Here is a 22,985-nt window from a genome sequence, read left to right as displayed (position 1 = left end):
GAATACTTCTCGGCTAAAAAGAACGAAATCTTGCCATTTGCAACAACATGGATAGATCTTAAAGGTATTATGTTGTGTGAAATTACTCAAAAATTTCACTTATATGTGGAATCTAAAAAACAAAACAAACACCAACAACAAAAGCAGAGACTAAAACAGAGAAGAAGCTGGTAGTTGTCAGAGGGGAAGATGGGTGTGGGGATGGGTGACATACAAGGAAATTAAGAGGTATAAATTTCCAGTTATAAAATAAATAATTCACTGGGATTAGAAGTACAGCACAGGGAATATTAGTCAAAAATACTGCAGTAACTTTGTATGGTGAGAGATGGTAATTACATTTATCATAAGCACATTGTAATGCATATACATGGGGAATCACTATACTGTACACTTCAAACTAATATAATATTGTATATGTTAATTATACTTCAACTAAAGAAAAGGTTAAAAGCAAGAAAGAAATACAACTACTGGAAAATAAGAAGCATGGAAATACAAATGACTTAAGCATTTGAACCAAGAAATCAATTAAATAACAGCCATAATACATAAGGAAGAAAATAATAAAAGTAGAAACAAAACCTTAAAAAGAAAACACAGTAGAAATGCAAAGAAAAATACAACTCAAATTTTTGAAATGTAAAACATTCCAATAGTTTTTTCATACAGGAAAATTAAATAATTTTCAATTTTTTGTACACTGTAGTAAAACAATATATATATTAGACTTATTACAAGAAAAATAAAGTTAATTCTATTTTGATTTCAATATAATTATCAATAACTTTCTCACTGCCCAAGGCCTAACATTAAGGCATGGTTTAATCAGGCGTTTTGTCCTGTACCTCAAGGAAATGCCTAGTATGAGTTGTCAAATATTTTCTTCTAACAAAAAGCAAAGATCAAAACTGCACCTGTCCTAACTTCAGGAAATGTCCTATTTTTAGCTTTTTATTAAATGCAATTATAATTGTGGTCAAAAGTACAAACTTGCAATTATAAAAAAAAAAATAAGTCCTATGGATGTAATGTACAGTCTAGTCTGGTGACTAGTTAATACTACTGTATCCTATATTTGAAAGCTGATAAAAGAGATCTTAAAAGGTCTCATCACAAGAAAAAAAAATTGTAACTATGTGTGGTGATGGATGTTAACCACACTGTGGTGATTATTTTGCAACTCATACATATATTGAATCAAGTTGTATAACCTGAAACATAATGTTACATATCAACTGAATCTCAAAAATTTTTAAATAGTCCTAGAAAAAAGTGCATCATAGAAGCTGAAGCAGCTTCTTCCTCACTCAATGATTTTTGGGACAAGAACACGTGTGTTTTAGGATCTTTGACTTTCTAATGGTATTCAAAAACATTACTTTCAACAATCAGCACAAACTGCAACCTTAAAAGAATTACTCGGAAAACACCGCCACCTCCTGGCTTTTAAGACAAAGTACATCGAAGACTACAGGTTTGGTTCCAGACCACCACAGTAAAGCAAGTAACTCAATAAAGCAAGTCAAATGAATTGTGTGGTTTCTCAGTACATATAGAAGTTGCATGACACCATATTGTAGTCTATTAAGTGTGCAATAGCATTATGTCTAAAAAAAATCAATTTATATACCTTATTTAAAAAGTATTTTATTGCTAAAAAATGCTAACCATCGTTTGAGCTTTGAGCAAGTCCATCTTTTTATTGGGGGAGGGTCTTGCCTGGATGTTGATGATTGCTGACTCACTAGGTGGTGGTTGCTGAAGGTTGGAGGCTGTGGCAATTTCTTAAAATACGACAACAATAAAATTTGCTGGATAGATTGGATGTTCCTTTTATGAACAATTTCTCTATAGCATGTGATGCTCTCTGATAGCATTGAGCTACCATTAGAACTTTCAAAAATGGGAGTCAATCCTCTCAATCCACTAAGTCTACTGCTTTATCAACTAAGTGTATGTAACATTCTAAATCCTTTGTTGTCGCTTCAACAATCTTCACCAAAGTAGATTTCATCTCAAAAAATGCTTTTGCTTATCCCTTAAGAAGCAACTCCTCACGCAAATTTTATCATGACATTGCAGAATTCAGTCACACCCTCAGGCTGCACTTCTAGTTCTCTTGTTTCTTCTATTGCACCTGCATTCACTTACGCCACTGAAGTCTTGGTCCCTTAAAGTCATCCATGAGGGCTGAAGTCCAACTCCTTCTAAACTCCTGTTAATGTGGATATTTTGAGCTCTTCCCCCCCCCCCCCCAAATTACAAATGTTCTTAATGGGACGCCTGGATGGCTCAGGGATTGAGCATCTACCTTCGGCCCAGGGCGTGATCCAGGAGTCCCTGGATCGAGTCCCATGTCGGACTCCGTCCCTGCATGGAGCCTGCTTCTCCCTCTGCCAGTGTGCCTCTCTCTCTCTCTCTCTCTCTCTCTCTGTGTCTCTCATGAATAAATAAATAAAATCTTAAAAAAAAAATGTTCTTAATGGTATCTAGAATGGTGAATCTTTTCTGGAAGGTTTTCAATGTATTTTTTCCAGATCCATCAAAGGAATCACTTTCTGTGGCAGCTCTAGCTTTATGGAAATGTATTTCTTAAATAATAACACTTGAAAGTCAAAATGACTCCTTGATCCATGGGCTGCAAAAAGACTGTTGTGTGAACAGGCATGAAAAGAACATTAATCTCGCTGCACATCCCCATCAGAGCTCTTGGGTGACCAGGTGCCTTGTCAGTGAGCAGTAGTATTTTTTTTTTTGTTTGTTTTTTTTTGTTTTTTTTTGAGCAGTAGTATTTTGAAAAGAATCTTTTTTTTTTTTTCTGGTTCTTCAAAAGTGGGCTTAAAATACTAAGTCAAGTTGTGAACAGATGTGCTGTCATCTAAGCTTTGTTGTTCCATTTATGGAACACAGGCAGAGTAGACAGAGTAATTCTTAAAGGCTGTAGGGCTTTCTGAATGGTAAATAAGCACTGGCTTCAACTGCAAGTCACCAGCTACATTCTCTCCTAACTGAAGAGCCTAACCTCTGAAGCCAAGCGTTGACTTCTCCTCTCTAGCTATGAAAGCCTTAGATAGCATTTTCTTCAAACTAAAGCTGTTTTGTCTATATCTAAAATCTGCTGTTTAGCGTAGCCAGCTTCATGAATGATCTTAGCCGGACCTTCTGGAGAACTCACTGCAGCTTCTATAGTAGCACCTGCTGCTTCATCGTACTCTTTTGTTATAGAAATGGCTTCTTCCCTTAAACCTCATGACTAACTTCTGCTAGCTTCAAACTTTCTTCTGCGGCTTCCTCTCCTCTCTCAACCTTCACAGATTTGGCGAGAGTTAGGGCCTTGCTCTGAATTAGGCTTTGGCTTAAGGGAATCTGGTGGCTGGTTTGATCTTCTATCCAGACCACTAGAATTTTCTCCATATCAGCAATACAGCACATTATTGTGTTCACCAGAGTAGTACTCTTAATTTCCTTCAAGAACTCTTCCTTTGCATCCACTACTTGGCTTAACGACACAAGAGACCTAACTAGCTTTTGGCCTATCTCATCTTTTGACATGCCTTTCTCACTAAGCATAATCATATCTGGCTTTTGATTTAAAGTGAGAGCTGTGTAATTCTTCCCTTCACTTGAGCACTTACAGGTCTCTGTAGGGTTATGAACTGGCCAAATTTCAATACTGTTGTGTCTCAGGGAAAAGGGGGGTGCAAGGAGAGAGACAGGGGAATGACCAGTTGGTGCAGCAGATACGCACGTTATTTCTTGATTAGGTCTGCCATCTTACAAGGGTACATTTCATGGTGCCCCCAAAACACTTAGAGAGTAACATCAAAGATCACTATAACAAAAGAGGGTAATAAACAAGTCTGGAAAACTGAGAGACTTATCAAAGTACGGGAAAGATGGTGCCAATAGATTTGCTTGGTGCAGAGTTGTCACAAACCTTCCATTTGCCAAAAACACAGTATCTGTGAAGTGCAATAAAACTAGTTATGCCTGTACTACATTTTATATTTTCCATGCCAGAAAAGATATTTAAACTGAAAAGGGTACAATAAACAGGGTCATAAAGACAAGGCAAAAATACCCCTAAAATCCTGTAAAAAGCCAAAAGAACAAAACTAAATAAACCTGAGAAAAAAGTAGAATCTAGCTACTTTAAGTGTATTCAAGTTGAATCTGAGGATACTGAGGGAAGGGCCTCTAATGCTCTAACCACCAAATTACCACCCATGATTTGAGAAATGGCAGAAGGAGGGGGAGACTGAATACAGACCAATCTATAAATAACACGAACCCTCATGGTCTCCTGGAAATTGTTCTTTTCTACAAGCAAGACATGCTATCTAAGTAATCTTATATTATTTAAAAAGCTCTCAAAACAGCACGTTAGGAAGTAGACGTTCTGTGTCCAGATTTCAACAGATTACATAGTCCCTCCACGCACGTCTGTGACCAAGCTAACGTTTTGCCTTTTATTTTTATTTTTATTTTTTTACGTTTTGCCTTTTAAAAAGACGTGTTTTTTTTTGTTTGTTTTTTTGTTTTTTTTTCTGTTCTTTCACATCTATTTAATAGTATAGAAGAAAACTTACTTCTTAATTTTCTCTTCTGGAAATTGGTGGCATCACTGTACCTCCTAAGGTACTTTTAAAGATTAAATAGGTTATTTATGTCTAGTACATAGCATTTAGCATGTGTTCATTAAATGGCAGCTATTACTGTTTGATGGATTCACTGGTAATTGCATTTTATAATCAAATAGTATTATTTAATGAACTGACACAAAATCTGAGAAGTCCACATTAACAGACAGAAAAAAAGGAGATCACAACAGGTTAGGCAAGGGTCAGCAAACTATGGTCAATGGGCCAGTGGCTATTTTGTAAAAAAAGAAAAAAAAAGTTGTTGTTGTTTTTTAAAAGAACTCATTTATTTATTCATGAGAAATACAGAGAGAGAGAGAGGCAGAGACACAGGCAGAGAGATAAGCAGGCTCCCCACAGGGAACCTGATGTGGGACTCGATCCCGATCCCGGGACTCTAGGACCATGCCCTGGGCCGAAGGCAGGTGCTAAATCACTGAGCCATCCAGGGATCCCGTAAAAAAAAGTTTTAATGGAACATGCCATTCTCAAGTATTTACCTAATGACTATGTGACACAGCTGAGCAGTTGTGACAAAGACCACATGACCCTCAAGTCTAAAAGAGTTACTGTCTGGTCCTTTAAAAAAAAAGTTTGTCAATTCCTGGGCTACCCCAGAGAGACAAAATCAATATAAGAAAATGTAACATTGACAAATTTTAAAGCCCACGTTTTGTTTATTAAGATAAACATGGTTTAATAAAAAAAAAAAAAGATAAACATGGTTTGTGACTGAATCCTGGTTTGAACAAACGAGCTGCAAGCAGTATTTTGAAGGAAATCAGTACCTATCTGAGTGACAGATAATACTGGGGAATTACTGTTCATTTTGTTACATGCAATGATAGAGTGGTTATGGAGACAATATGCAATTGGGACGACCTACACTGAAATACAGAATAGCAGATATAATTGTATTGTAAAACCAAAAAATGTTATGTTACTGTTTCATCTCTTAACAACTATTAAAACTAGGTGATAGGTATACAGATACTTGTTATATATTCTTTCTATAATTATCTGAAAATTTCCATTAACACCTTTTAAAAAAAAAGATTTATTCACTCATGATAGACAGAGAGAGAGAGACAGAGACAGAGGCAGAGACACAGGCAGAGGGAGAAGCAGGCTCCATGCTGGGAGCCCGACGCGGGACTCGATCCTGGGACTCCAGGATCATGCCCTGGGCCAAAGGCAGGCACTAAACCCCTGAGCCACCCAGGGATCCCCATCCGTAACACCTATAAAGAATGTTTAAGAAAAAGACTTTACTTCACACTAGATCATACATGAAACTGTAATTACTTAAAAAAAAAAAAAAACAAACAAAACCTAGGCTAGATAGGAGTGACCTATCTAAAAAAAACAAACAAAACCTAGGCTAGAAAGGAGTGACCAGAGCAAAGAAGTAGTAGCCTTCTTTGTAACTGAAACATCTAGAATATCCTAACATAATTTAAAGAGGGCAATGATAACCAAATATCCAGAGGAAAGTCGAATGGCATGAGATACAAAAATAGTGTGAGGAAAGTCTCAGGACATTTAACACAGGAAAGAAAAGAGAGCAGTTGTTCTCAAATATCTGAATAAAAAGGATACTGCAAACCAGTTAAAGTCACATGGAGCAGATCTCACGAAACCACACCAATAAACAAGTACCTGTAAAGCCGCTGCTCCACGGAAGAAAAGTATCAAAAGAAGAGGAGGCGGGGTTAGAGAATAAACCAACGGCAATTAGCAATGTTATGGAATGAGTCTTTCATTCTAGTGGAAGATGAGACTAGATGGTTCCAAAGATCCCATCTAATTCTAAAATACCAGATTCTAACATCTTAGATGAAGACATGCTATAGATAAGCTTAGGAATGATATGCTAAATTTTGATTTCAATTCTAGAGCTAGGGACGCCTGGGTGGCTCAGTGATTTAGCGTTTGCCTTTGGCTCAGGGGGTGATCCCGGAGTCCCAGGATCAAGTTCCACATCGGGCTCCTTCCATGGAGCCTGCTTCTCCTCCCTCTCCTTGTGTTGTGTCTCTGCCTCTCTCTGTGTGTCTCTCATGAATAAATAAAATCTTTAAGTAATATCCCAATTCTCAACTTCCCATTTTCCCTTCAACATGCATTTTTGTTCAAAGGGGCAGGCAATAAAGACACCAGCACGAAGGGGCAAAGGTACAGGCACACAACTCAAACCACAAACCTTTAACTCGTGTGGCAGCGTGACCTTCCTTCATGAAGACATTTTAGTGCATGGCACAAGAGCTCTTCCTTAGCTCTTTAGGGGCCCATCCCTAGGGTTGGCATTTTTGTGTTCTAGCCACAGGAAGAAAATTTTACTAACAGGCCTGGCCTCAAAAACGCTTTTATTTTCCAAAGGAAAGGATCATATATTATGCCACCCCTATTATATAAAACATTTAACAAATACTTAATTATCAAGCAAAAGTATTTGATATACAAAACTGTTATCACATTAGGTTAAACAGAATGTTAAAGTACCTTCATTACTTTTGCCTCTGCCTACTATCTACGACTCAGGCTAAATACCAGTTCTGAAGAGTGGTACGCAGATAGCATTCATGTAAATAACTTGCATCAAAACGAACTGTTGTAATTTTTTAAATCTGTATTAAGAAAACAATAAAAATACTGTTTTTCATGGAAATTAATAACAACTGGGGCTTTGTCAGCAAATACCTATTTAAAAAAATAGAAAGGAAAAAAAAAATAAAATAAAAAATAAAAAAATAGAAAGGAGAATTTTTATGCTTCAGTCAGTAAAAATATTTGTATTGGTGCCTAAAAGATGGTGGAGGAAAATTTAAATGATGCTGAATTTCTGAAGGAGTGCTTAACAAAAGATATGTCAATGGTGTATACTCTCGTGAAAAAGTTCCAGTTAAAAAAATAAAGTATTTTGTGACTTAAGAATACATAATCTGGGGTGCCTGGGTGGCTCAGTCAGTTAGGCATCCAACCTGTGGTTTTAGCTAAGGCTATAGGGTCGTGAGATTGAGCCCCAAGCTGGGCTCCGCACTCTATGTGGATTCTCTCCCCCTCTCCTTCTGCCCCTCTTGCTCATGCTTGCAGTCTCTAAAACAAATACATCTTTAAAAAATACATAATTCAGTATCTATTTCATATTTAATGTTTAAATAGCAGCCTACTTAAGAATTTCACTATTTCATTATGTACTAAAACCTACCTATAAAGTAAGAGAACTTGGAACCTAATGGAAGCTATGTGACGGTAGGCTAGCTCTGAACTATTCCCACACTTATTTGTAAAATGCGCACATTGTTTACTTGTCACATGATTGTTTTGAGAAATGAATGAGCACCTCACAAATCACAATATCTCGATTAAAGTAATGCCATATTAGTCAGTGCTAACATTAACTAATGTATTATTGTGGATAACAAGAGAAAAAGTATATTTTACTGAATACAAATGAAATCTAGGGAATCAGACTCAAGAGATTAGAAATTGGGAGTATTAATTCCTTACTAAGTAAAAGAAAAATTTATTTTGGATAGATTTCTTTTTTTTTCTTTTTAAGACTTATTTAAGAGAGGGAGAAAGTGCACATGAGCAGGAGGCAGGGTAGAGGGACAGAATCCAAGCAGACTCTTCGCTGAGCGTGGAGCTGTACACAGGGCTTGAGGTCAGGATCCATGAGTTCATGACCTGAGCCAAAATCACGAGTCTGACACTTAAATGACTAAGCTACCCAGGAATGAATTGTATAGATTTCTTAGTATTTTAAACAAATGGTCTTAATGCATGATTTTTAAGCAGAGAGCATGTCATTTTTTGATTGCATAAAAAATACTCAAAGAAAAAGTCATCCATAGTCCTATCACAGTGATAAACTAAGTTTTTTTTCCTATGCTCATGTAGGCACATGTTTCTAGGCTGCTGAATCTTTCCATTTATCTGCATCTTAAACAAGTTTGCGATCATGTGTATATGCTGGCATGTCTAGTCAACAAAGCATTTTGTAAAAGTCTTTGACAATTTGAGTTATAAGAAAAAGTAATATTGAATTAACTGGTGAGGGTGAACTTCCTTAAATACTAATGAGGGTGAACTTGTAAAATATTACTCCTCATATTTACTCTATGTTAATTTTCTCAGATCCTTTGTTCATTTGCCTTCTGAGATTTCTTACTGATTTATACAAGCTTTTATATGTTAAAGAATATTAACCTTTGCCTGCTTATACTATTCCTTCTGCTAAAATTATTCACCTGGCTCATTCCTATTTGTTCTATAGCTCAGCATCCCCTTCATTTAATCAATTCCGTAACAATGAACTGGAAATCTAAGCATTAGGCCTTCTACGAGGGTACAGGAATATAGCAATGAACAAGACCTGGTAGAGGGAACAGCAGGTATTCTCAGCTCTGAGGTGAGTTAAGAGTACGAACTATTCATACATGAAGAAGGGCCAGCATAGCTTGAGTGGAAAGAGTGGCACAAGACCAGGCTGGAAATGCAGGAAAGAGTCAAATTATGTCTTCCAGGCTGTATTAAGGATCTTCACATTCATCCCAAGAGTAATGGGGAAGTAAAAGTGAAGCAAGAAATGACATGAAGTATTTACTTTTAAAAAATATATCACTGGCACTTCTGTAATGGGAGAATGGACTGGATGTTAAGAATGGGCAGGAAAGTCGGTCAGAGTCTAGTAGAGCAGCCTGTGAGAGAGGACAGCAGTGGAGACCAGGGTGGATGAAGATGAAAAGAAGTAGACAGAAGAGTGATATTTGTGGCTGATATGAGGAAGACGAAATGGGAGATGAAGGATGACTCTAGGTTTGTGGCCTTAGATACTATTTACTGTGAGAGAAACACCGGAGGGAAAGTAGGTTGCAGAGGAGATGGGACATGAAGGAGGGGTAAGGATTCTCTGGAGAAATGTTGAAGGAGCTTGTGAGACACCGAAAGGGAGGTCCAGAGCAAAAAATCAGATAAGAGTCTGTCACTCAGTATAGGCTGGTATAGATTAGAAGTGAAAATCTGAAAACCCTACTATAAAAGGTAATTAAAACCATCATGGGTAAAATAAGAAATCAAAGGAACTAAGAAATCTGATCCCTAAGACTGAGCCAAGGTATCCCTACTCTGAGTCCCATTACCAGGTTGCTATGCAAACCACTATCACAGGATTTTTTCACACTACAGTGAAATTTTGTGTTTGTCTCCCTGCTAGACAATAGATTCCACAGACTCATATCAAATCTTACTTATTTTTATACCCCAGCCTTAGCATAGTTCCCAAGACACTAAACATATTCAATAAAATGTCTGCAAGAGCTTAACTGTTAGCTTGAGATCAAAAAGCAGTACACACACACACTAAAGTTTAAGAGCTTAGACTCTGTAGATCACCTGGGTTAAATCCAGACTGGTAAATACCATTTACCAGTCGTGTGACCCTGGGTAAGTTATTTAATGCCTCTGTGCCTTAATGTCCTGATCTATAAAATAAGGCAAGTAATAGTACCTATTACAGAGTGTTGCAAAAGTTGACATTTTATGCAAAACACTTGCACATGGCAAGCATACACATTTAGCTATTCCCATCGCTACAATTACAGTCTCCTTGCTTCATCTCCCATGAATAGAGAAATGTTCAAAAATGGAAAGGATTTCCAATTATTTGTTGTGGTCCTCAAGCTGGGGAACACAAAAACAGATCATGTTCCTTCAAGTGTAAAAGCAAGGAGTAAAAATAAAGAATATAATTTTGTTTATCTAGTAAGTAAAATTAGTATTTAAAAAATAAATTTAACAGTGACTTTTAAAAAATCCCCAATAGGGGATCCCTGGGTGGCTCAGGGTTTGGCGCCTGCCTGCCTTTGGCCCAGGGCGCGATCCTGGAGTCCCCGGATCAAGTCCCGTGTCGGGCTCCGGCATGGAGCCTGCTTCTCCCTCTCCGTGTGTCTCTGCCTCTCTCTCTCTCTATGTCTATCATGAATAAATAAATAAAATCTTTAAAATAAATAAATTTAAAAAAATCCCCAATAATAAAACCATTTCAAACCAAGTATTGATTGTGTGAGGGTTTTTTTTGGGGGGGAGGGGCAGAGACTGGGGAGAACAGGAAGAGAGAGGGAAAAACAATTTGACCAAGGCTATTACATATTACAAAATGTGTATTTTGCTAACTTACTTAGCTAGGTATGGGCAAACACAGGCAGACAGAAAAGTGACAATCAGAAATTAAATTGCAACAGAACTGTTTATCATGTTCATTTCACTTAAAGTATAAATTTATTATGTTCATTTCATTGCACTTCTAAGGAATCAGTTTTCTCCAGCAGGTCTTGTGTCTATATTTTTCCATATTATGGGTTATCATTTCAAAAACTGTTATCACTTTATAAAGAATTTTGTTATTTGTCCTAACTTACCCATAAGTAGCCACAATTTCTGAGACTAATTAATCCATTAGTTGATAATAAGCTAATAAAAGCCATGTACTTTTAAAAAGATTATTATTTTCTACGTATACATGTTAATTCCCTAGGTGGCTAAGACAAATCAAATAACCCCTCTTTCAGCTTCTGGTTGGTGTCAGAGTTGGCATGCATAAAGTTCAAACTTCTCTGTATTCTGATTTTTTTTCAGGGATGTGAATGCAAGACTCAAACTTGAACACTGACAGCTCATCAAGAATTTAATCGAGAGAAAGCACGGCAAGATGAAAACACAACATGTGAAATTTTCTATTTTGACAGTTTCCTTTCAGCTGCTTTTACAGGTTTACACTTCATATAAAATGTGTGCTCGAGTGCAGACAACCCGTTTTAAGGTCTATGCCATGCATGACTGCCATTTTAAGAAAACAAAGGCAGAATTATGAAATAAGCTAGCTAGTTGGAAAATAGTATACAGAGTTCAAATTCTTCTAGGTAAAAAAATAATTTTTACTATTTAGTAAAAAAGTAATATCCTTAAATAAAAGCAAACAGGATTACAGAATGAATACTCTCTCCACATGTAAGCACCATTAAGAATTTATTTTACTCCGAACTGTCAGGTTTTTAATTGACTAAAGGCTATGTCACTCAAAAACAGTAAGTATGGAGAACGTGCCTAAAGAGTAGAAGAAACCATAACATTTCTTAAACTGGAAATTAAGGCCTGTGAGAAAGTCTAAAAATACTTTAAATAGCACAATAGTAAGCTGAGTAATTAGATAATATACAAGTAAAAGAAAGGATTCTTACACGGAACATAAAACAAGAGTGATAAAGAAGTTTTCTAACTGGAACACTAGTTCTTAACTATTAAGAAAAAGGTAAACCAAATAAACTACAAAAAGCCTCACCCCCAGAGATATTGATTAACTAACCTTTGTAGGGTCCTAATTTTTAAAAACATCTCTAAGCTGTTTCTAATGGGCAGCCAGTTGAGAGCCACTGGGCCGAAACGTCACAAAAGGTCATCAAAATAATGGAATTTCCCTTTTAGCAGGTCCTTAAAATGGGCTCTATTCTCATATCAGGCCTGTTTATCATTAGAGAACATCAAGACTTCTGCATTCTGTTTACCATGCATTGTTTCCTTAAGTTGATTCATGCATGAAGCCTTCACAACCTGCCTTGTTTTCTGCATGGTATGAGGTGTTTATGAATGAGTGGCTTACGGCTGAATCTGATGTCACAGTTGAAACTCCCTCCTACTGGACCTCTTCAGAAGATAAAGCCCCGGGCACTCCTGATTCTCAAAACTTTTCCTCATGCACCCCCTATTTTTTGGCTTCTGAGGCACATTTCCTATGTTCTCCTCCCATCTCAAATACTTCCATCTGCTCCTTAACTTGGAAGTTCTTAACTGAAATCCATGACAGTTCCTGAAAAGCTCAGTAATAGGTTCCAGAGGTGAGGAACCCCTTGAAATTGTATACACACAGATTTGGATGCATATCTGAGGCCATTTTCTTTCTTTTCTTTTCTTTTCTTTTCTTTCCTTCTTTCTTTCTTTCTTTCTTTCTTTCTTTTCCTTTTTTCTTTTCTTTTCTTTTTTCTTTCTTTCTTTATTTTTTTTTAGATTTTTCAATGAGTTTAAGATCCCTAAAGGTTATAAACCACTGCCAAAAATCCTTTTTTAAGCTTCCCAGGTTTTAATGTGCTATCTATGAGTTTATGGCACCTACATCAATACTTCATTCTTAACTAGCTGTTTGGCATATTCATTAAATTAAGCCAACATATCCAAAATTTATCAATCCCCTCTGAAATACTTGTGGTCTCTTAATTCTTCATTTCAGTTAATGGAACCACCCTCCAACACTCAGACACCTGAGTCAAAGATTTCAGAATCATTCTTTCGGCTCTTCTTTTTCTCTTATACCCAGTTAACTTTTCATGTAGCTTCCTTTCTGCATCCAGAGCACTGGTATTTTATTTCAGGCTTTCACATGTTCTTATGGCTATGGCCTTCTAATGGAACTTTGCTTGTAGTCTCCACAGTCTAGTCCATCTACCAAATAAGCTCCCAGAATTATCTTCCTACTTGTGCCACACCCTGCTTAAAGAAAAGTCTCTTGGCTCTCTTGCACAGACAAAATAGAATCTAGCTTGCTTGGCCTGGAATGCAGTGAGTTCCAAGTCTCCAATTTACCTTTTGTAACCTAATCTTTCACTTCCACAACTTAACAATCTCAACTTTTTACCATTTCTCCTACAACAGCAGACCATTTTCTAATTTTGTATTGACCCAGGATGCCCTTTCCTCCCTGCTTCAACTAACAGACTCTTATCCATAATTGGGTTCACTGAATATCCTATCCTACTGTGGCTAGGCCCTGGAATACAGCTCAGAACAAAACAGTCAGGTAAGGAAGCCTCCTGGCAACTGTAAAATCTGACAACAAACGGACACGCAATTAAAACAATTAGAGAACGTGGTCTATATTATAAAGGAAATAAGATGACCAGAGAAACTCTAGGGGGAATGATGCAGGCAGGCCTCTTAACTTCCTCGGAGATGACAAATTATTAATATGAGATCTTGCAGGATAAGGAGCCAGTCAGGAAAAATGAGAAAGGGATTCTCAGCAGAAGGCACTGCAAAGGTACTGTCTCCATCAGAACGGTGTGCTAGACCATAGGCACTGCACTTCTTGAAGAGAACTGTTGGTTACAAATGTGTCTTTAGAATTTGGCTTAGCTGGCACTTGGTCATCAACTCAATAAATAGTTGCTAACTTAAATGAACAAGAGCAACTAAAAGAGAACTGTGAGGCTAAGGAATAAATAGGAAGGGTAGACATTTTTCACTGTAACAAATAAAAATCTTAGTAGCACCAAGCCACTCAAGTTCTCTGGCAGTATCCCATTATATCCTTATTTAATTTGCTGGTACATTTTGCTTAGTATTCATACACCTAACAAGTTATGAATGGTTTCAGTTCAGACCCCCAAATCCTGAAGGGCAATTGTGTAAAAGCAACTGCTTTTACAAGTACGGAAACATGGGGATCCCTGGGTGGCTCAGCGGTTTGGCGCCTGCCTTTGGTCCAGGGCGTGATCCTGGAGTCACGGGATCAAGTTCCACAACGGGCTCCATGCGTGGAGCCTGCTTCTCCCTCCACCTGTGTCTCTGCCTCTCTCTCTCTATGTCTATCATGAATAAATAAATAGAATCTTAAAAAAAAAAACAAAAAACAAATACAGAAACATGATTTTGATGTAAGGAAAGAATTATTTTAATTAAAACAGACACACAAATCCTCAGCACTTTTGATGTATATATTCCCTTCTCTTTCTCCTAAGAGTTACGTTCTCCATTTTAACCCCAAGGGTCCTAATTCATCCACATCCTAAGTTCATTCCATGAGAGTTGGTCATACACTAGCTAATAGGTCAGTTACTTTCAGCATATCAATCATCCAATTGGATGGGTATAAATGATAAAGCCACCATGCCTCTCTTTATGAAGTGAGAATGAGAATATAAGAAGACAAATTAAGAATGTAGCTTCAGACATTTGAAACTCTTCCAATTTAACAGGCCCCAAACAGAAAGCCTAGGAAGAGTAATGTAAAAGGCACACATTCTTAATGGACACACAAATAAAACAATTATCCAAGTAGTAGTGTACTATGTAGGCACTAAAACAGATTTTCAAGATCACTGGCCAGCCAAAGGTTTCCTTTGCTATACTAAATATTTATATTAGCAACATGCTGCTAAGAGGATGATAAAAGTAATATCACATGGCTTTTTTTTTTATCAGTTATAAACTGTTGAGCTGTGTCACATACCTTACTCTAGGTCCCCCATTACCACCAAAAAAAAGGAGTAGAGAATTGGGTTAAGAAATCTAGTGCACCTTTGAGATTAGCATACCAAGTTCATGCTGAGGAAAGTCTAATGAATTGGTGACTATGCCTTCAAAATGGTTGTGCTTCCCACATCTACCCTACTCTGCCACCAGCAGAAATCCTGGGATTTAGTCAACTCATGAGCAACTAAAGGATGCTCATTACAACTTCACTAGGTTACACATGCATACAAATAATTGGAGATAGCCAAGAAGCTCACTGTAGCCATAAGCTAGTAAGAAAAAAAAGGCTTTGTTGCTCAACAAAAGTAACCTGATAAATGAAAAAGAATGGGGTGGTTCTTGTTCCATAAAAGCTTCAGGTTTACCATGAATCTTAGCTGAGGTTCAAATGATAATGGGCTCTGTGAATGCTGACCAGGTCAAAAACCAAATTCCCATCTTCATATTTGTACGTTTGGATTACACATTAGCTTTACTGTCTTTATATTTCAAGGACAACGACATCTATCCCTGAGAAAGTGTGGTGGGAAGAACACTAAGGAAACATTAACAATGTGTTAGTCAAACCTGTATTTCAAAAGGGGCTCTTTTTCTGGACAATACTGACACTCTGGAGACCTGTTTTTGTAAAAATTTCCTATCCCAGTCCTTAAAATATCTAAAATTAAAGGATATGTGTATATGTGTATGTATCTATGTATCTATATTTCTATGGATACAGATATCAGGGAAATTGCCATGACCTTTTCTTTGCTTATCTCAATATTTTCCAGATCCAGGATCCATGATGGCTATGGGAATAAAGCTAACAATACTCTATCAATACTAAATCAATCTGGCCAATACAGTGATTATTCAACTAAATCAGCAATATTAACTAGACTTTATTCTCTTTAAATAGGAAAACAAAAGCCACATCTCCAAATACTAGCATATTGGCCAATCTTCTTACGGGGAGATGGTATAAAACAAACTAAAACAAACACGGCACAGTATGGTTATAAAACTCTACTTCTATACATTTAGAGCAAAATGTATTTTAATAGCATGTTTTAGGGCAGCCTGGGTGGCTCAGCAGTTTAGTGCCGCCTTCAGCCCAGGGTGTGGTCCTGGAGACCCGGGATCGAGTCCCACGTCAAGCTCCCTGCAGGGAGCCTGCTTCTCTCTCTGTCTGTGTCTGTGCCTGTGTGTGTGTGTGTGTGTGTGTGTGTCTCATGAATAAATAAATAAAATCTTAAAAAAAATTTAAAAATAGCATATTTTATATAAACTTCGGTAATATACATTCTATAAAAATACTATTTCAACTAAAAGCCATGAGCTGGATATTAGCCAAAATGGGAAAGAACAGCTTGCCATTCAATGTATAAAGGAAAAAGCAGAAACATTTATTTTCTGTCAGCAGTTTCAAATGTCCATATAACTAAACTAAAACATTTGGATTTAACTTTAAAAAGTTAAGCATTGCAATAACAGCCTAAACAAAGCCACAATTATCAAGTTATTCCCCTGATTAAGCAAGCCTCAGTATATGGTGTTAGCCTTACCATAAACAAATAATTTTCCAGTCTTATGCAGTCACTCTTGAGCCAACCGAATTACTGGAACAGAGCAGCAGTTTCAGCTACTTCTAAAATTACAAGAAAGCTACTATGTAGAACATTTATAGTGACACAGAAAACTCGAATTAAATGGCTGGACAAAGACACCAACAAGTTTCAAGTTTACCACCATTTCAAGTTATACAAGCAAAAATAGTATCCTTTAAAGAAAGACTAATTCTGCTAAATGAAAACCATCAGGGTCTATTCCTTTTATTTAGGGGCACCATATAGCAAAACAAGCGGTCAAGTCCACAGGGTAATAGCATTTCAATAGCTGCAATGTGGTGCCAGACTAGGCTTTGTTGGCCTTCCTATTCCGAGAGATATCTCTTTATACTTAGTCCATCTGCCATAAGTGATAACCAGATGCCTGTGTGATAATTCAAAATTAAAACAAAAATGCTTCCCTCCCCCCAAAACTAACAGCAGAGATGTGTCCAACAGTCAGTGATCACAAATCAAGAATTCCAATACTTTAACAGAAAGCTTCCAGAGGGAAGAAACAAAGCATACAGCTGGTTCACCTTTTTTTTTTTTTCAAAGATTTATTTATTTATTTGTGATAGACATAGAGAGAGAAAGGCAGAGACACAGGAGGAGGGAGAAGCAGGCTCCATGCCGGGAGCCCGACGCGGGACTCGAGCCCGGGACTCCAGGATCGCGCCCTGGGCCAAAGGCAGGCGCCAAACCGCTGAGCCACCCAGGGATCCCCCAGCTGGTTCACCTTTAACGTGCTGCCTAGTATCATCGCTGCTGGGAGAATCAGCTGATAGTTTTGTTTTTAAAGATTTTATTTATTTATTCATGAGACACACACAGAGAGAGGCAGAGACAGGGAGCCTGTGAGACTACTCACAATGCTGAGCACCATTCTGGTGCTTTACCCTTAACTCTCACACCAACTAGGCTAGTACTAATATTAACCCCATACTGCAGGTGAAGAAACTGAGGAATCAAGGCAGTGAAGTAACTTGCTCAAGGCCACATCACCAAGAAGCAGCAAAGCCACTATGTTCAACACAGAAAACCTGTATCCAGAGTCCAAGCTCTTTTTTTTTTTTTTAATGATAGTCACAGAGAGAGAGAGAGAGAGAGGCAGAGACATAGGCAGAGGGAGAAGCAGGCTCCATGCACCGGGAGCCTGATGTGGGATTCGATTCCGGGTCTCCAGGATCACACCCTGGGCCAAAGGCAGGAGCCAAACCGCTGCGCCACCCAGGGATCCCCAGAGTCCAAGCTCTTAAGAGCTGATTCAGCCTTAATCCCAAGAAAGCATAACTGATTTTAATCAACAATGTTCTGCCTCACGATGAAAACACCTGTAATCAATATATTATCAGCAAGAGGAAGTTAGCACCTGATTCTATGGAACTATTAATAAAAAAATTTTGACTTAAAATACTAAGAGTCAGCCATACATGTCCTAAGAAAACTCAACATACAAGCTGATTTGCAGTACTCTTGCTTGATGAATAAATTCTGCGTAGTCTAAGTTGCCAAACTTTTGTGCTGCATTTTTTTTTTTTGGTGAAATTGTAAACAGTTCCATTATAGATTCTTGCATGAAGGCTGATCTGAACTGTCCCAAAATTCATGTTAGTATATATTTTTTTAAACATTTAATGGGATCTCTAGCAGCCTATTTCCCATACAAAACAAGCCATTTAAACCAAACTTTGAATTTTATCACCAGTCACAATATAAAACCAGATGAATATAATTTCTGATACAACCCGATTCATTTTCATTAATGACACACTTCTAGAATCTTGGCTTTTCCACTACTACACAAACACACACACTCCACCTCTCTTCTTCATAAAAGGGTGTATCACAATATCACAATACAAAAGTCAAATTTGTATACGTGGCCTGGAAAGACCTTAAACATGCATATACTCTTTCTCCTTTTTGAAACTGCCCAAGGTGGTATTCATGGAACAAGAGAAAAGACTGCATCTACTCAAGGCAGTAAACCATTATTCTTGTTTGAACTGGTTTCAGAAAAAAAAAAAAGAAAGAAAGGCCCTAATCATGTTAGACAAATTTTTGTTCCTTATAACTTGCAGCCAGCATAAAAAAGTTGAAATTGTAGGCATCAAGAATTAATTATTAATTTGACTAGATATCTGAAAGATTCCCCTCATCTACCACATAATTACCTGAAGTGAAAAATAGTATATAAACTTTTATTAAAATGCTAATCTTCAAATATGCACATACACCTGCATGACATTAACATACAATAAGATGGCAACCCATAGTCCTGATCCTCAAGAAACTCCTAATTTAGCAGGCATGATGAAATCCGTACACCAACAGCACAAAAGATTTGTATGTATGTAACAAAATATTTAAAATTCAAATTTGTGTGTCATGTTTTGGTATTCATGTACGTCATTTCTTTGCTATCTACAAAAGTGCACAAAAAGCACCTGAGGAGAAACACCTTTCATCCAGCTGTACACACCTGATGTGGCATCAAGCATATAAAAGGTGAAACAAGCATCAGTATAAATCAGTATAAATTTCAGGAAATCCTTGTTTTTTAATTCAAATGTCACAAGACAGCTAAATTTTCAAAGCACTTCAGGTTTTCGGTTAGAGATGCTAGAAACAGTCTATAATAAATTCTTCTAAAATCAATTTAAAATTTATTTTTTAAAGCAATAATAATTTCATCACACGGTTGATGATACAAGAGGATAATCACCAGATTATTAAAGACCTTCATTTAAAAACAACGCTGTCATTCACTCAACTAGATTATACAATATTTATTTTAAATGATGTGCCACATCCATGATAAGAAATAACATGCTAAAAATATTCAGTTGTGTATTTCACATGTATTTGTTCTACTTTACAGCAAATTCTGCACATCCTATATATAGTAGTTGCCTTTCGTCTGTGGGGGATATGTTCCAAGATCTCTAGTGAATGCCTGAAACTCTACAAACCCTATATATACTACATTTTTTGCTATACATACATATTTATAATAAAGTTCAATATATACATTAGGCACAGTAAGAGATTAACAACAGTAATAAAATAGAACAATGATAATGTGAGATGATAAAATGTCTGTGTGTTGAAATAAAGTGAGATGAAAGATGTTGGCACTATGACCCAGCGTTAAACTACTAACATTCTGAGGATCATCTGCTTCCAGACCATGGTTGACCAGGGGTAACTGAAACCACAGGAGGCAAAACCACAGATAAACAGGAGACTATCATATATCCACAAAGATTTTGCTACAAAAATTTTCCACATAAAGAAAAATTTGCAGAAATCACTTGAATTGTTCCCTCAAATTTGGCAAAATGTAATTTCAGTCAAATATTAAGATGCAAAATAATTAGAAAAGATAAGAAAATTTTAGAATAAGAATTATGAAAACCTCTTTCTACAATACTCTCTTGCCTTTAAAAAAAGTGACTGTCTGGGATCCCTGGGTGGCGCAGCGGTTTAGCGCCTGCCTTTGGCCCAGGGCGCGATCCTGGAGACCTGGGATCGAATCCCACGTCGGGCTCCCGGTGCATGGAGCCTGCTTCTCCCTCTGCCTGTGTCTCTGCCTCTCTCTCTCTCTCTCTGTGACTATCATAAATAAAAAAAAAAAAAAAAAAAAAAAAGTGACTGTCTACACTATACTACCACTTAAACTTTGAAAACACCTTTAATCCTGAAAAGTAACAGTATTTTGTACATGCCTTACTTCAATACAGTCTTTTGAGTCTCAGCATGAGGCTCTTAACCTGTTGTATTGCACAAACAGAATGAAACATGTGACATGACTGCTCCAATTTTCCAAATAGAGGTGAGGGATACAGACAGAAAATAAAACAAAGTAACATTAATGAAAAGGATATATAGACCAACCACATCCGTTGAAAGTTGAAAACTCTGTTAAGAAACAAATAATACAAGCAGCACAAAAAATCATTTTGATTGAGACAGGATTTAATAAGGAGGGGAACTAAACCACCACCAAACCCTGGGAATACTGTAGTAGAGAGCAGGGAATGCCGAAATTGGGACTGTTACTAGAGGTGGAAGCTAGGGCTTGACCTCCAGTCAAGGGACATGGAAGGGACATGGAAGGGACAGAGCTAACCACAAACAGGTCTAGGGGAAGTGAGCATAATGGCAACCCCAGATTGAGGAAATTCACTGAGTCTCATTTGCACTATGAAAATCTTGGGACTCAGCATCCAACAGACTCAAGTGTGGTCACCTCTCAGGAAATCCTTCACAGAACAGCTTTTATGAAAAGATTAATTTTTTTATTATCATTTATTTATGATAGTCATACAGAGAGAGAGAGAGGGTCTCCAGGATCGCGCCCTGGGCCAAAGGCAGGCGCCAAACCGCTGCGCCACCCAGGGATCCCTTTTATGAAAAGATTAAACAGATCTTTTAACCAAGAGGAGACAATACTGTGTTTTTCCTCTTAGGAGTCCTAAAATGCAATTTTAAGTTTCCCAAAGTTTATACTTCCCACTAAAGGAAACTGCCCACCTCTCTGCACATCCGTGAACTTCCTTCAAGAAGAGACAGTGAACCTCAATTCCATGAAAATCCTGAGTTAAACACTATTCTGGCACTACTCAACCAATCAAGAGCACTTAGTAGCAAGCAGATCATTGCAGTTTCTGATTTTGAAGGCAGAGAGTATGAAAAGAGGGGGCTGGGGACAAGGATGACACATTTTGTTTAAGACAAGCCAAGCTTAGCAAAAAAAAAAGTGGGAGACAAATAGAGGCTGTGGTTGACATAATTGCTTCTGTGACTTATCAGTTTTATTTTCATCTTTAACCCTCCAATTTAAAGAAAGAGCTTTATTCTCACTGGACACAACAATGATACGTAGCCACAGGGAAACCTCATTTACTGACCTGGAAGGATTTGGGAAAGTACAAAACCATTAAACAGTTAGTGATGTAAAGCATAAAGAGGTAATATAAGCTGATAAATATTTAACTGGACTTATCAAACTGAATAATTCTTCAAACGAGATAGCGAGAAAAGCCCCTTTTCCTTTTGGATAAACTGCCATTTTCTCAAACTTTAAGAGATGGCAGATTATGCTCCAATTGCTAAATCTTTTCCTTATATTTCTTTTTCAATTCTCTCAAGGATTCTGTAATTGGTTCTTCACACACACACACACACACACACACACACACACAGTCACACCAAGCTTGTTTCTTTTTTCCTTGAGCCAATGTTAAGGCACTGTTCTTAGCCCTAAATACACAAGCCCACTCTGGTAAACTGCCAGTGTCGCTTTGGAACTGCAGGTGACAGATGCAGCCAGAGAGCTCACAGATGTGGACTGGCTGCAGCGTGAGTCTTGTTCCACTGAGCACACTGACAGAGCCCGCAGACGCACATCGCTGCAGAAGGAGTCTTAAAAAACCGTCATTCCCAGTTAAATGTACTTTTAGGGCTCTTACTGGCTGTCACTAAGCGCTTATTCCAATTCTCATCGTTGCTTACCCCTACCCACAATTCGTCTTATCTTTCTTCGTTCCGGACCCTTTTCTTCATCAAACCTAATTCGGTCAGTAATAATAACAATAATAAAGTGGGGCTGTTGGCGTGGCCAGCACCAGGAACCCGCGAAGGTGCGATTCGGGAGCCTTCCCGCCGCGGCAGAGGCCGCTGGAAGTTTGCTGGGAAGCAATGGACCCCGAGCATCTTTGCAGGATCCGTCCTTCCTCTGGGTGAGAGCTTCAGGAGCAAGCGACAGACCGGCGGGGGATCTCCCTTCTCGTCTTCCCCAGGGGTAGCTAGCACGAAAAATGAGATACCTCCTATGCTACACCCCGCTCGGTCGCGCTCGCAGGCAGGGACGCCCCGCCCCCACGCCGTTATCCCCGAGGAGCTCCCCAGGACCGCCCAGTCCTCCCGAGAAGCCGACCCTCCCTCCGGCCGCCGGCCAACCGCCCCCCACCCAGGTCCTGTCCTCGGGCCGTCAGCCCCGCACACCCCCGCACACCGCCGCCGCGGCCCGGCCCGGCTCGCACACACGGCCCCGGCGCCAGGCCGCCCGCGCTGCCCCAAGCCCGGGGTCGCCCACAGGGTTACCGTGGGAAGAGGGGGCGGCGGCAGAGAACGCGGCGGCAGCGCTGCTGCCGGTTACGTCGGACGCGAAGGATAAGCTGGAGGACAAGGATGATGATGAGGCGAGCGCGCTCCCCAGTCTCCATGGAACTCCCGCCCCGGCGCGTTGCTAGGAGCCCCCGAGGCCCGGGCTCCGTCTTTCGTGCTTTGTTGTTCCGGGTACTGGGCTGCCGCTTCTTCCCCGCGACAATAAATAGACCCGACGCAGGGGGGCATAGAGACAGCGCGCGCAGGCTAGAGCGCCGCCGGGCTGGAGGCCCCTGGGTTCCTCGCTAGCCGCTCAGTTCCGGCTCTCGCTGCTCCC

The 22,985-nt window shown here is 38.6% G+C and overlaps 1 protein-coding gene across 2 annotated transcripts in view; it reads right to left on the bottom strand.

Annotated features, from left to right (window-relative positions):
- TBPL1 (TATA-box binding protein like 1) overlaps nucleotides 1-22,954 on the bottom strand; it is a 37,002-nt gene extending 14,048 nt beyond the window's left edge. The window contains exon 1 of one of the 2 annotated variants that reach the window (XM_041742616.1): nucleotides 22,646-22,954. In XM_041742616.1, coding sequence (XP_041598550.1) covers nucleotides 22,646-22,767 — 122 coding nt within the window. In that variant the 5' untranslated portion in view covers nucleotides 22,768-22,954. The remainder of the gene's footprint in view (nucleotides 1-22,645) is intronic. The other variant, XM_041742617.1, reaches the window with a different exon arrangement.
- Nucleotides 22,955-22,985: the final 31 nt, after the last annotated feature.

Source organism: Vulpes lagopus, chromosome 2 (genome assembly GCF_018345385.1).
Source record: "Vulpes lagopus strain Blue_001 chromosome 2, ASM1834538v1, whole genome shotgun sequence".
NCBI lineage: Eukaryota > Metazoa > Chordata > Mammalia > Carnivora > Canidae > Vulpes > Vulpes lagopus.
The sequence above is the reverse complement of the archived record's forward strand: the minus strand, read 5'-3'. Positions and strand labels throughout refer to the sequence as shown.